Raw genomic sequence first — 14,925 nt, forward strand, 5'->3', positions numbered from 1 at the left:
AGGATAAAGAGGTTTAAACAATGTCACTGGAGTTTCATTCTTTGTATTAACCTCTGTCATAAAGCAGAACAGTGCAATCAGTAAAAGTGAGAAAGTGATGGTTTAGTTAAGCTTATTTGTTACAGCCAGTGCTCTTGAACAAAGTGATTTTTATGGCCATAAACTTCCAAAAGAGCAGAAGTTAGGGTCATGATATCAATACATCATTCTGCTGGAAGAATCATACTGTAACCTCACTTCTGTGCGGTAATGCAAAATACTGCAGCTGCAGTTACCCAAGAGCAAACAACTCCCTTAAAAAAATCTATACTGAGGTATGCTTCTATGAAGACAGGCTAACCAGGGAAATAAAAAAAATAAAGCAATGCAGGGCTATCTCCTTTTACAAAAAAAAAAAAAAAAAAGGACATACAAAATTGAGGTGGATAATAGGTTATTGCTCTCACAATGAATATCTGAATTGGATTCACATCACACTACAAAGATCTGATTTTTCAAATCCTTCAGTTTAATATATTGTAGGCTTACATTTCAAGTTTAAATAGCCATTATGCTGTACATGACTTGCTGATTGCATTCTGTGGTGAAATATATATTGCTGAATTAAAACTGAAAAAAAAAATATGCCTAGTTTCTAACTGTTTTGCAGCAAGTATATTAGTAAATAAACATGATCCGGTTTAAATAAAGACAAATTCAGGACTTTAAGATCCAAGTTACATAGGCAGAATTTCATTAAATGAGTTTAACATGGAAAATTAACATTGGAACAAAAAAACATTACTTTCTTCCCTTGGATAAAATTAAATATCCTGGTGCCAGTTTACTGAGTATTAGAAAGCATCTTTTTTTGTTGAACAGATAGCAGCAGAAGAGAACTCTCTCACAGTAGCAGATTCTCTCATGTATTGCAATTATTTTCCTATCCATCTGGAGTCTGACTAATCTGCTTAAGGTGATTCTATACGAAATAAAAAGTGCTCTAAAATTATCCCTGACAAAAGTAGACCTTTCCCTGAAGTTCCTATAAGAAAGCACACATTCATAAAGCTATGGCTCATCGTACAGGATCCAGTCAACTAAGAGACTTTCATTTCTTATTTCATTAGGCTTCACACCGAGGCATTAGGATTCTCTTCCCGTCAGCTATAGTGCAAGCACCGGAGGATGATGAAGTGGTACTGAGAAAGTAGTGTGCATTCACTTTTATGCTAGAAGATCCCAATTCAGACTTGGTACTAGAGGAAGCAATGCTATTATAGCCCAACAGAACCGCCCCAAGTTTGAATTCGGAACAAAAGCTTCCACCTTACATTATCCTGTGCAAAAAAATAAATACAAAAAAAAAAATCATCAGCCTTTCACCAATTCAGTGCCAATACACCATTCATTCATACTATAGCTCAGAGTAAGGACAGTGCATTCAGGCCCTCTACTACCCATGGTGCTAAGTATAAAATGCCTTGAATTTGCTTCAGGGGTGTACTAGGTAGCTGCGTTGGTCTGAGACAAAAAGACATACAAAAAACTAGAACTTGCGGTTCCAAAATGAACCCTTTTTTAGACCAACTGGAAAATGGCAAGACAACTGTCCTTTTCTGCAAGCTTGCCATTTTCCAGTCGGTCTAATAAAAGGGTTCATTTTGGAATCGAGAGTTCTAGTTTTTTGTATATATTGAATTTGCTTGAAATTTCCACAAAGGACAACTCTGGGCACAGAGGAGGGTGCAAAGCTGTCCATGTGACACTGTTTAAGAGATTAGGTGTAATCACATTGACAGCTATGTCTGCAGGAGGAAGAGACTCGTTAGTGGCAGACATACCGGCAGTGGGTACCCTCTGCCTCTTGTACGTTTTTTGAGGGAGATAAGCAAATAACAAGAAATTATTAAAATGCGAACTAATAGCATCTGCAAAAAACAGACAATCATTTTTTATGCTCGAGTAAATACATGCACTAATTTTGCTTCTGGGAAAAGATTTGCTGGATGAGAAAGAGGAAGTCTGACGACTATCTGACTCCTTGTTTTAAAAAGTGGAATACAAGCTGACTTCAGTGACATTATCCTTTGTTTTTCCCTCCAGACTGCTCGTTTCCCATACTTCGTGGCTACGGGGGATCTCGTTTGTTGATGCAATGTTGTAATAGGATGTCGCATGTCATGTTTGTTACTAGACTGCCTGCTAGTGCTGGAACGAAGTGCTGTTCGTTTTGGCAGACTGCAGCATTTGCTACAGTCAATATGTCAACTTAAAGAACAGCTAGACCAAGGAAATGGAGCAGATGCTGCTCCTTCACTGACAGTGCAGTAACATCCTCCATCCTGATACCCTTAAAAAAGAAAATGTCAGCCAGGCTTTCACTTGCAGCGACAGGCATTGCACTGAGCATCTCAGACTTTCCACTGTTTCATTCAGGGAGGGAATTTTGGCCAGGAGAGTTTCCAATACAAGATAAGGAGCCTTAGAAAGAGTCACAATGACCTCTCAAATTCAAACCTATTGGCTATTGGAAAGGCAGAAAGCAGCTAAAAACTAACGTCCATAAGACACTAAGCTAAAAACCCCAGATCAGGTATCATGACACTTCAGGTATCTACTTCGTAGCTCAAGCCCACTGCTTGTTCACCAGTCGTTGTTGCAAAAAAAAAAAAAAAAATTCATACTGCTGCAGAGGCAGAGCAAAAACATGGTTTTAGTAAGAAGCCCCATTTCCTAAATCTGAAGGTGTTTCTTCCTCCTCTGTCCCTCTTGGAGATTGTAAAAAATTAGGGTTGAAAGGGACCTCAGAGGTCATCTAGTCCAACCCCCTGATCAAAGCAGGACCGACCCCAACCAAATCATCTGAGCCAGGGTTTTGTCAAGCCAGGCCTTAAAAACCTCCGAGGATGGAGCCTCCACCGCCCCTCTGGGTAACCTGAGTGCCTCACCACCCTCCTACTGAGAAAGATTTCCTAACATCCAACCTAAACTTTCCCTTGCTGCAACTTGAGCCCATTGCTCCTTGTTCGGCCATCTGCCCCCACGGAGAACAGTCTAGCCCAGGGGTGGGCAAAACGGTGGATCCAGCCAGTGGCCGGACTCCATTTCCCAGCAGCCCCTGCCCATGTCGAGACCCCAGCAGCCCTGTGCTGTAGCAGCAGGGCCAAGGTTTCCATGGAGACTGGCCCCAGCAGCGCTGGCAGGGCACACGGCAGGGTGGGTCGCTGCTCAGGGGCCAGGCTGGGATCTTGCGGCAGTGACAGCAGGGTCCCAAGCCACAATCTACAGCCTGCTTGCTCGCTCCAGGGTGTGCAAGCAGCAGATTGCGGCTCTGGCCCAGCTCCAGATCACACTGTCACCACTGCAAGGAGCCGGGGCTGAGCCGCAATCTGCTGCCTGCACACCCCTGCCTGGAGCAAGCAGGCTGCAGATCGCAGCTCTGCCCTGGCTCTGGACCCTGCTGTCAGGGCTGCAAGATCCCAGCCCAGCCCCTGAGCAGCTGCACACCCTGCCAGGGCTGCTGGGGTCTCCATGGAAACCGGCCCCGACCAGTGGGCAGGGGCTGCTGGGAAATGGAGTCCACTGCCAGCCAGATCCAGCCTGTGGCCTGGCTTTTGCCCATCCTCTTTAGAACCACCCTTCAGGTAGCTGAAGGCTGCTATTAAATCCCCTCTGTCTTCTCTTCTGTAGATTAAATAAACCCTGCTCTTTCAGCCTCTCCTCAGAAGTCATGTTCCCCAGCCCCCAAGTCATTTTCTGCTGGACTCTCTCTGACTTGTCCACATCCTTTCTATAGTGGGGGGCCCAAAACTGAACACAATACTACAGATGTGGCCTCAGCAGTGCTGAATTGAGCAGAATAATCACTTCCCTCGATCTGCTGGCAACATACCTACCGATACAGCCCAGTATGCCATTAGCTAAGGACACACTGCTGGCTCATATCCATCTTATTTTCCACTGTCACCCCCAGGTCCTTTTCTGCAGAGCTGCTGCTCAGCCAGTTGGCCCCCTGCCTGCACTGATGCATGGGATTGCTCTGTGCTAAGTGCAGACTTTGCACTTGTCCTTGTTCTTGAGATGAGGGAATCTGTTGAGTCTGGCCACTCCCTGCAGCAGGAGACTCCCTTTAAGTACCTATGGAGTCTTCCCTACTGACCACCCTAATGTACAGCACAAACATGGGATTATCTGTTTCTATCCAGCGGGCTTTTCCAAAGAGTAGTTGGCCAGGCAAGGTGGAGGTAATGCAACATTTGAATTCAGCCTGCTTCCTTTCCCATCCCGCTTTGGACCTGGAGGATTGGAAGGTAGCAGCTTTCTTCACATGGAAGAGCATCCTTCAAAAAGCTTTGCTTTTACTGGTGTCTCATGGGAATGGGAGGGTTTTGATTAAAGGTAAGCAGCTCTAAACAACATGGCATGCTCCCTACACTTTCTAGTATTGTAGAATAATCTGGTTCTGACCCCATGCTGCAAGCAGGCAAAAATCTTTCACTGTGCATCTTCGTGTAAAGAAGATTGATACAATCCAGATGCAGCTCATAACAAATGACAACTAAATCCCCACTGGAGGAACACAACAGTTCCACATAGCATAATTTAGTGCACCTAACAACCCCACTAGAACAACCTATTTCTGGTTTCCTAAGGATGGAGAGATAGAAGGAAGTTTACAAGCAAAGCCCAACCATTTGCTGCAGGTGAATATGAAATGTGGTAATGTACTTGCTAGATATAAGTGAGTATTTAGAAGACAAGACTATTACATCAGCCCCCATGACAGATATCTTTGGCTTGTTGGTGATTTTTTTAAAGCAAGATACTGAATTGTAACAATGTTAAGAACAAATGTGCCTACAGAACTCAGTTGATTATTTTAATATAAAACTCTACTAAACCGTTAAGGCTGGCAAGTTCAGTTGCATACAATATAGGAAATAACCATGTACTTGACCAAAGAGGCATCTGAGTAATAATGATGACTAAAATGTAAGACAAGGAAAACTGGAAACCTGGGCCTTAGATAGCAGGCACAAAATACCAATTGAGAGTGAAGAATCTGATCCTACCCTCCAAGTCGGTATCAAATATAGCAGTGCCTACATCAAAGGATTGGCTTAAATGAGCATTGTGAGGACAATTCAAGTTCAGTGAAATCTGTCTTTGCTCAAAATGGTCATCTCAAACAAGTCCATCCAAAATAGCTTGGGGGGGGGGGCGGGGAACACACCCCAAAGTACTGAAGCTTGCAAAAACAGAGAAAAGATGCCTGAGCACTAGCAGCAGGAGCTATCTGAATTTGTTTGCCAGATAAAACAAAGTTTCTGCATCTGGATCATCTTTCACATGTCTCTTTCAGAAAGCTCTGTCTAATGTAAAAGTGTTTCCTGATATTAAAGCAGTCTAGGCTTCATTAAAAAGCATGACAATGGATCGCACAAAATTTCAGTGAAAAATAAATCAAGAGTCAGGTCATGGAATAAAATATTCCTCTGTAAGTGAATATGGTAATAAGGAACTCTTGGTACATATGGGAATAGGGAAGTCTTGACGAAAAATGTGGAAGGATTTTGCTTTGCTTTTAGCCAGTATGACCAGATGAAATTAAAACTGACTAAAGTGAAAATTAATGATATGAAGTTCCAATGCCGAATTTCAGCTCCTGGAAGTCAGCAGAGATGCTCGCTCATAACAAAGCAGCAATCCACTTCACGTTATGATTTTTTTTGTCTTAAGAGTGGCCCGAGAATATTGTTGACTGCAGCTTCTCCGCTTAATATACAACTAATATACAAATAATGCCACTGCAAGTTAGCTAAGCTTGTCAAACACCCCTGCTCACTCCCCCTGGCTCAAAGTCACCAACCTACCTCCCCAAAAGCGACGGCAATTCATAACCTCTTCCCCTTCACTCACAGGCACGAGCACTGCCTTACTAGCACTGCCATCTTAAGCACTCCCTTCAGTCTTTACTTTGTCACATACGGCAGATCCTCAAACTTTTTCTTATTGTGTATTCCCTTCCAGATTTACCAGCTGCCTGCGTACCCTGACCAGCATTTGTTTTATAGTTTAGTCCCTTAAATGCCAAATACTATTATAATGAAAATTTAATCTGTCATTATACAATTTCTCCTGCATACCCTTCAGAGAGGTCTTGTATACCCCCAGGGGTATGCATACCAGTTCAGAAACCCCTGACATATTGCTTTCATATATGGGGAGGGGTTTGGGATAGGGGTGGGGAGAGCAGGCTAACTGGTCACTTGCTAAAAGGAGGCAGGAACCCCTGGCATAGGGGCGGGAGGGCAGACTGGTATCCAGCACCCATAACAATGCTAAGAGGTATTCCTGCAGGTGATGGAGGAGAGGGTCTAAACTATGGCAGCCATGTGCACATAATAAAAAGTCAGCAGATTCTAGTTTGCCAAGTTTATACAAAGTTGGGACACTCCAGCCTATTTGCCCTTCTCATGCTTATTCCATGTGTTGTTGCTGTATGCCTCAGTAGTGTTCGTTCAGTCCATCCCATCGCTTTCACCCACACGCTCATCAGACCTATGCTCCCAGACACGGCTTCCTCCATCTGCACTTGCTCCATCCTCTCTGCTCACACACGCAGATGCACCAAGTACATAGGGCCAGTCATTCTATACGCTCCTTGTGCATCAGACCTAGGCAGTCTACATGTGCTTATTCCCCACACCTCCACATCTAATTCCAGCATGCAAGGTGTGCAATCCTGTTTCTAACCTGCTGCTTTCATGATGGCTCTGGCTCTCCCCTCAATCCCTTGCCTTCAATACCTGGGTCCCCTTATCCTAAGTCAGGAAAAAAAATGTCCCCAGAGCTATGCCACACCTTTCTAGTGACAGGGGTTCAAAACCCAGGTACCTACAACTACCAGTAGCAATCAGATCCCTTGCTCCCTTAGACGCCTGCTCCATCCCCACTGTAACAGGCCTGAAAAGAGCCAACAAGGCCCCAGTCAAGGCAGCCTCCAGAGTCCCTAAAACCATCTTTATGAAGGGGCTGCCAGGAACCCTCTTCTGCCCCCTCCACGTGCAATTCCTTTGTCTTCCCACTTTTCATTCCCCACGTGTATGCCAACCCCCTCCAGCCCTATCAACCTGGGAACACACCACTCCTCAGTCCCCTCTTGCATGTGGAGTCTCCTGGGCCATGGTCTCGATGACCTGCACCACTCGACCATCCTTCAAAAACAACTTGTCACTCCCTTCTGCAGTTCTTCGGGGTCACTGGACCCCTGCAATGCTATGGGAAATGGCCACCAGGAGCGTGGAGAAGGACGCGGTTTCCCTCACCTGGCAGGCAGTCCAAGACCTGCCTACTCCCCTGTGCCAGTAGGGCAGGAGCCATCTTCTCATAAGGGAGGGACTTGATGGCAATAGCAAGGTTCACCCTCATCCAGTTAAGGTAAACCTCTCCCAAAAAAAAGGAGTTCAACCAGTCTGCAGGGCTGGGCCCTATGAGGTAGGAAAAAGGCCTCATCCCTTGCCATAAGTCCCAGGGCTCAAGGCAATGGGGTAGCAGCAACTCCTGACAACAGGACTTGTGGACTGCCTGAGATGACAAACGGGCCTGGAGCAGCAGCTCATGGAGTCACAGACCATAGGAGGGAGGAGATCAGACCGAAGGGGAGAAGGAGTCTCCCGTGCCAACAGGTCTCTGCACTCTCCAGTCCACCCCAAGCTGAAAGGCCAAGAGCAGCAGCAGCTCTCAGCTCTTTGCATACACCCAACAGGGAGAGCCTAGACTGCCCCCAGCCTGGGAGGCAGCTCTGAATGGTACCCTTTCCTTAGGGGTAGCTGGACCCCAGAGCACTAGAGGGGGAGATCCCTGGTCTGAAACACTCTCTGGATGACTTGGAGCAAGAGGTTGACCAAAACCAGCCCCAGTCACCAGCATTGTCTATGGCTCAACCGCTATTCAAGCAGTCCGTGCCAAGCAGAACAATGACAGCGGGTAACATTGAAAGCAACCACCCTTATAGCATGGTAAGGTGGGACACGGTGAGGGTAGGGTTCAAATGACCTCAGGTAGGGGAATTAATCGAACTAGCGTGCCCTGCATTCTGGGCAAGCACTTTCATCAGAGCACTAGTGGATAAAAGGGAAACCATAATTACCTTCTCCAAAAAAAAAAAAATCACAAAGGCCACTGGCACTACCAATGAGAAGTCTCAGCTACAGCAACGTGTCAAGTGGTTCTTGTTAAAAGTTGGAAAACCAGACCAAGACAGCAAAGCCGACTGAAAAGGCCTGAGATGAACCTCTGAAGTATCCCAACAGACCATTCGATTTCCAGAGAACAAAATCAGTTCTTCCCTCCTATACACCCAGTTACATGATGTCTGACTCTACCAGCTCCAGTGGAATTACCCTGGTAGAAATCCAGAAAAGAAATAAAATTTGGCACAAATCTATTTAACTGAGCTTTTATGCAACTGGCAGAACAGCATGATTTTGACCTTTTGCTATACTTGGAGCACAACAAGAATATAAATCTATTTTTTAAAAAGGTAAGACTTAAAACAGAGATGGGCTTAATTTCAATTTTACAGCCAGTAATGTGGATTGGTGCCATTTTTAAAATTGTCTATATACTTTTTTCTTTAGAAAAAATACCAAACAAACCTCCCCCCTCCTCAAAAAAAAAGGCAAAGCTACACACAAGGCTCTATGTACCAAGTATAAACCCAGTTAGGGACGTTCTGGGATGGGTGCTTTCTCAGTGTAGCACACGCTGTTCTCAAATACCTTACTCTTATATTACTGTGCTAGTTTCACTACCTGGTAACAATAGGGAAATTTAGAGAAATTCCTTATAGTGCTTCCATGAGTGTACACAGAAATCAGATCCCCTGGATGTGGGTCACACCTTTATCATGCAGACACAGAGCTCTGCCTGCTCTGTAGAAGTATCCCATGCTTCTGTGGGACTTGGCAGACAGCAATCAAAGACCCTGTAGACCCACAGAGAAGGAAGCACGTACAAAATGCTTCACTATATGGCAGGAGATTCTCACTAACTCAGCACAGTGCCAAGATCTAAATTGCCACTGCTCCACCTGCATAATGTGGATCCCTGCAACATCCAGGAGCTGGAAAACCTTGTTAGCATGGCTTCATGACATATTGCATATATCCAACTTGTTTCTTGCTTTCGTGAGCTAAAGCGACAGGCTCTGCTTTGGTTTGGTTTTTAAACAGACTGAAATAAAGATCCAAACCGCCAGTGGACAGTAGCAGTGGTAAAACTTCAGCACCGACATAAGATTTTAGCTTTGAAGGGTAGAGCTTAGAACGTCCCAAGTAAATAATAGCCCAGTCTCCATTGTGTGAAACAAGGAGATGGAGGAGAAGAGAGAAACACTAGAGCATCTTGGCCAAGCACATGAGGAACCAGTGGAAGATGCAGAATTGAGTTCCTAGCTCCTACCTTGTAGTTATGTTTGTAGGACATTCTACCTCTGGTGACAGCTTAAAATTTAAAAGGAGTTGCAAAAAAAGTTTTGCTTGCACTATGGCAAAACAGTACTTTGCCATGCAAAGAGAGCAGTTTCCAGTCACACAGGCATACCAATATATGGAGAGACCATTATTCCCACGTATAATCTCATTTGTCAGCAGCTTGCAAAACCATTATTTTTAAAACAAATAACATTTACAGTTAATTGCTTTTTGCTTTCCAGCTGACAAATGAACAAACAGAGGAAACGATACATAAACAGGAACATAAATTTTACAGCAGAGAGCATTTAGTAAACATGCTAGTCTTCCAAATCTGTCCAGTTTGTTAGTAGTAATCTTTAGCAGCCTGGGCTTCGAATGTTGTGTTGTAGAAAGTCTGCACAGCCAGATCACATTTATGCACCTTGTTCCTCAAGGAGACACTCTCTAGTCATGAAGAATGTCCCCTTTTTCAGCAGTTTTTAGTACAGTTATTGCAATGAATCCCAGAACAATGATTAGGGTATTAATCTAGTTTTCTTCCCCTCCACCCTCTTCACATCCCTGAAGACTCATAGCTTGGGCTTGTATTATATCAAGAACCTGTAGCACCCAAACTCTTTGCTTCTAGTCTCTGCTTCAATGATCAACATATTCATAAGCAGACTTAGTTATTCCATTTTGCAATACTATGAATAGACACTGCATAAATGACAAGCCCAGTTGCAAAACATGACTTCTTTGGCCCCTCAGTTTTGCACTCTCCCCTGCATATACCCATGATGAAGCCACTGTAAGTTTTAGAGCTCTGTGCGAGTGTACAGAAATATATGTGTGGAAATGATTAGTCGTGCACCACATCTGAGTTCATCCTACCTCGTCACTCCAGCCCTGAGGGCCCAAGTTTTTCCTCAGATTTACCTAAATCCCACGGGTGATCTTAACTCGTATCGTGAGGCAGAGCCGAGTATCAACTGCATGATTTACCCATCATCAGCTATTCATTGCCATGACTGGGATTGTAAGGATTTCATGGTGCAGGGGGGGATGGGGACAGACACTGCAGGAAAGTCTGTCCAAAACAGTACTGCATTATGAAAGCATTAGTTCAGAAATAAATAGAACACAAACCCAAGAGGTTTTAACCAGATTCAATTTTTTTTTTTTAAATTCAAACTGACCCAAAGCAAAACTTACATTACAAAGGAAGAACAAAATACATTATGATACCGGAAACACAGTGAGAGAGAGTTGCATGAAGCTAGTTTTGTGGGCAAATTGTAAGTTGCTCTTGTCCCAATGACACTTTGGGCTCTGGAGAGATTTTATGAGAACGAGTTAGGAATCTAGATTTCCGTATGGTCCACTCTGCTAAAACACACTACATGTTCTCTTTTGCTTCAGGGTGTCTGTATGACAACTTAATTATACTATTTCTCTTTGTCCAGATGCATTCTTTTGCTATTGCCAACTATAGCCAGAAAACTAAATTCTCCACGCTGTCCTGAGGAAGCCAGAGTTAATCCAAGCATGAGTGATAATGAATTAAAAAACCAAAACACTCAAAAGTTTTGCAAACTAACGAGTATTGTCTATAATGTAGTAAATAGTTTAGAAATATGGTAATTAAATAATCTAAAAAAAAAAACCACTCTTACTCTCTGCTGTACATTTATAAACACAAATATTTACAAAAAAAATTCTGCTTTGTTTTTAAAGGATGAGGTTTGCAGTTTGTTAATGATCAGAATCTTTTACTAGTCTGTTTCTTTGGTGTATTGCCAATTTTTTAAAAGGTTTAATAAAGTGTTGAACAATGAATTATAAGGAAATGGAACTAGGCTGTGTCACAAATTTATATTATGCACTTATCCTGCCCCATTCCAGTCCAAAGAGTATGGAGAAAACAAATTCAGTTTGAGTTTTTATGTTGCATCTAGTTAAGGGAGCAACAAAAGAACAGATCCACATCATTCAAACCTAGTTAGGCCTGAATGATGGATAAGCCCCGTACTTTACTCATTTAAGCATGAGCTAAAACTTTAAAAAAAGCACACAAACAGCCCCACAGAAGTCATAAAAAACTACTCATAGGCTCAAAGTTAAGCACATGCTGCAGCAGTTTGCTGAATCAGGGCCTAAAAGCCAGATTCCAAGCCCAACAGTAGCCTCTCTACTGACATGAGTGGGTTTAGGATCAAGTCCTTTGTAAATTTGCTACTAAAAGGGGCAAGGATTTTGAACATTTTTTTTAAAATAAAAGAAAGGCTTTGCACTGGCCTGAAATTTAAGAGTGTTCCCTTTAAAATGTCAGTTACAAAAAACCCCCAAACCTCAAACAATAAATAATGGAATTACATATTTCTTCATTAAATAGCATTTCTGTTACCAACAAGGTCTTTCATAATTTTCTGAAGTCACAGCAGCAGACAGAACAAGCAATATCCCTTGATGTGGGCTTTGACAAGAATACTCATCTTAGAAAAAGATTATTGTAAAAAATGAAGCTTCACTGATAACAGGGAAGAAAATGGTTTTTAAATCCAAATTTCAGAAGAAAATAGTTAAACGTTAAGATATTTTATTAGAACTTTCGAATAATATTAAGGTTCTGTTTCTATGTCACTGAAGTGAAGATTCAGAGTTAAAAAGCTGTCATCTCCTCCTTAACTCTGCTCATTCCACCTGTAACTTTACTCATCATGCCTAGGTGCTTAAGATCCAAGAGGGTGATCTTTTCTGCTTTCAGTGTTCATTAAAAGATACATTAGGAAGTCTAGCTCCCTCTCTCCACAGTACAAACACCGCCAATGCATTTTCACTATGCCTGAGGAGGAAGCACTGCAATGAGGAACATCATCTTGCCCAGTTACTCTCTAGCCTTTTTGCCAAGGCTGCCAACAAGGGTATACATTCATAATAAGTACACTGACTGTTCGGCATGGAGAACTGTCCTACAGGCTGCTGCAACATTAACTTTTGGCCACTGCTGAAGGAGGCTGGATTTGAATCGATGAGCCCGGGAAGAAAGATTCCTAATCTCATTACCCGTCCTCAGAGCCACAGATCTCTAAATCTAACCCATTGTTTGCAAACCTGCGAGGCACAAAAGGGCAAGATAATCCTTGCTGCTATGGCTCCTGTGGAAACCTTGACAATAAGTTTAGTACTTGAGAAAAATGACAATCCCTGGTTTCAAGGAACAAGGATGAACTGGTAGGGATAAACTGGTAAATCCAAACAGACTTGCTTCTCTGGCTTCTCCTTTATTTTTTTTTCCTTAAACTTTCTGAAAGTGGCGGTGTTAAAATTAAAAGCCGACACCATTTCTTTTACCTCCCCACATCTACACACCTCACTGGTATGAAAGTATCGCTCGTTACATAGGGGTCCTTCTGAAAACAGTATAATGATACAATAAAAGAAAACTTTTGGCAAGAGCCTTATACTGACTCCACAACCCTGTGATAATAAGAACCATGAAATGGCGGCAAATTTGACGCCTTCCTGTTTAATGTTGAGGCCTTCACTCTCCACTCGCTACCAGCAACGTTTTCATTATTTGATCTTACTAATGCTTATGATTAAAACAAGCAAACAAACCCACGCAGAGACAGCAAAATTTGACTATTGTATTAGTCATTAATTTCAGATGAATAAGAATTGATTTAGGGCATAGACAGATTAAAACTATTGTAAGTGGGCGGTGCTTACTGTTTCATCTGTTTGGTCTTATCCTGCAGCATGTGAAATTAAAGTGTGGTAACTTAACCCCAATTAATCCAGGAGTAAGATGCCTTCATTTTATTTCCACTTACTGCACGACAGAAATGAGCAAACAAAACCATTACAGCAGAACAGAAGTAACATTCTTCCTTATTTCTTCCCCGCCTACCTGCCAAAAAACAGAAATTGTTTCTTTTTTTCCATACCACCACTGTTTGCAAAATTTAAAGTATTAATGCTAAGGGGAGCATTTTTAGTAAGCGCACATATGAAAATCAAGTTAATGGAAGCTTATCAACTGAGGCTACTTAGCTTTGAACAAACCCCAAACAACTGAGAGCCTATCCCCCAAAAACCTGTAATCCCTCTTTAAAAAAAGGAAAGTATTCTACCACATCTTGGGCATTGAAAATACTTGGCCTGACAAAGTGAACGTGAAATTTCAGCGCAAACTGAAATACAAAGAGCCAAAGTTATACATTCATGAAATTCAGGGATTATTATAAAACAATAACTGCCATGTCATCATAGCACTGCAGTATCAATGCTACAGTAAGGCAGCAGTCCCTACCCTCAAAAATAATGCATTGAGGCTAAGCAAGGAACGTGATGGACAAAGCACATCCGAAAACTTATTGCACAGGAGGCACTGCATGAGAAACGGAATACACTGGCTTCCCCTTAAATGAACGTCAAAATAATACAGAGACTATGACTCGGTGCACCGTACTGTCACTTTTAAAAACAGCCGTTATAAACAATAGCCCATTTACAGGGAAATGAGAGGAAAAAGCAAAAGGACCTGAATTTGGACATCCAAACTTGAGTAATTAGGAAAAATAACAGTATAAAAAGTGCCAATTTATATGCCTAAAAATTTAGCTGGGCGACTGTTTTCTGTTTAAATTTCCACATGGCATTTATACAGTACCAACACATCTTGGTTACAATCTCTGTCTTGAAGCTGCAAAGGGATACATGAGGGCAGAGATTTAGGCCTATACAAGTTCCATCAATCAGCAGTAACAAAGATCTTCCCACATGTCCCTTGGCAGAACTGGGGCCTTTATTTCCAAATCTCTTTTATTTAAATAACTACTCAGCTGGCTTATGACACCACGCATACCAACCAGAACCAATCCTTCCTTTCTTTGAGCAGACTGTGTTCCATCTCTATTGCAAGGCTGCACACTTCATTTAATGAAAACAAAATTTTGTAAATGTAATATTGTATAGAAACCTTGGACCTTGTAAACTTGGACCAAGAAACCAAAAATTAAGACCTTCTAGCATGTGGTATAAAAAAACCCAAGGAAGTGTATACCTGCCTTCTGACTTCATAGAAAAATCAGAATTTGCATAGGATATACTTTGTGCAAGGCAACCAGCCTCTAAGTATCTGGAATATAACTAATCTTGTTTAGAGTCCTTCTCTTCATGGATATCAGATATCATCAAATTTGTGTTTTAAGTAGTCTTTCATGACCTTGGCAATGGGTAGTTCATCAAGTAGTTTTAGATTTTGAAGGCCTATACACTGACGGATTTTAATTCGGCATAGATCTTGCAAGTTTCTGGGCTGTCCTGAAAAAGACAAAAAGGAATGTATTAGTGTCATGTAATAGAAGAAAAAATCACATTTAAAACATTGTAAAAGATTACGCTTTTAAAGTTGCATAATATATTTATTTTTGACGGGTGGTAGAGAAGAATTTCTTCTTGATTGTTGTCTCTCATGAAT

The 14,925-nt window shown here is 42.3% G+C and overlaps 1 protein-coding gene across 2 annotated transcripts in view; it reads right to left on the bottom strand.

Moving 5' to 3' along the window:
• Window positions 1-487: 487 nt before the first annotated feature.
• Window positions 488-14,925, bottom strand: part of ASB7 (ankyrin repeat and SOCS box containing 7) — a 57,423-nt gene continuing 42,985 nt past the window's right edge. For both annotated transcript variants that reach the window (XM_090028767.1, XM_090028765.1), the window contains exon 6: window positions 488-14,768. In XM_090028767.1, coding sequence (XP_089884893.1) covers window positions 14,629-14,768 — 140 coding nt within the window. In that variant the 3' untranslated portion in view covers window positions 488-14,628. The remainder of the gene's footprint in view (window positions 14,769-14,925) is intronic.

The sequence above is a fragment of the Crocodylus siamensis genome, chromosome 15 (assembly GCF_052110815.1).
Source record: "Crocodylus siamensis isolate JL-2025a chromosome 15, ASM5211081v1, whole genome shotgun sequence".
NCBI lineage: Eukaryota > Metazoa > Chordata > Crocodylia > Crocodylidae > Crocodylus > Crocodylus siamensis.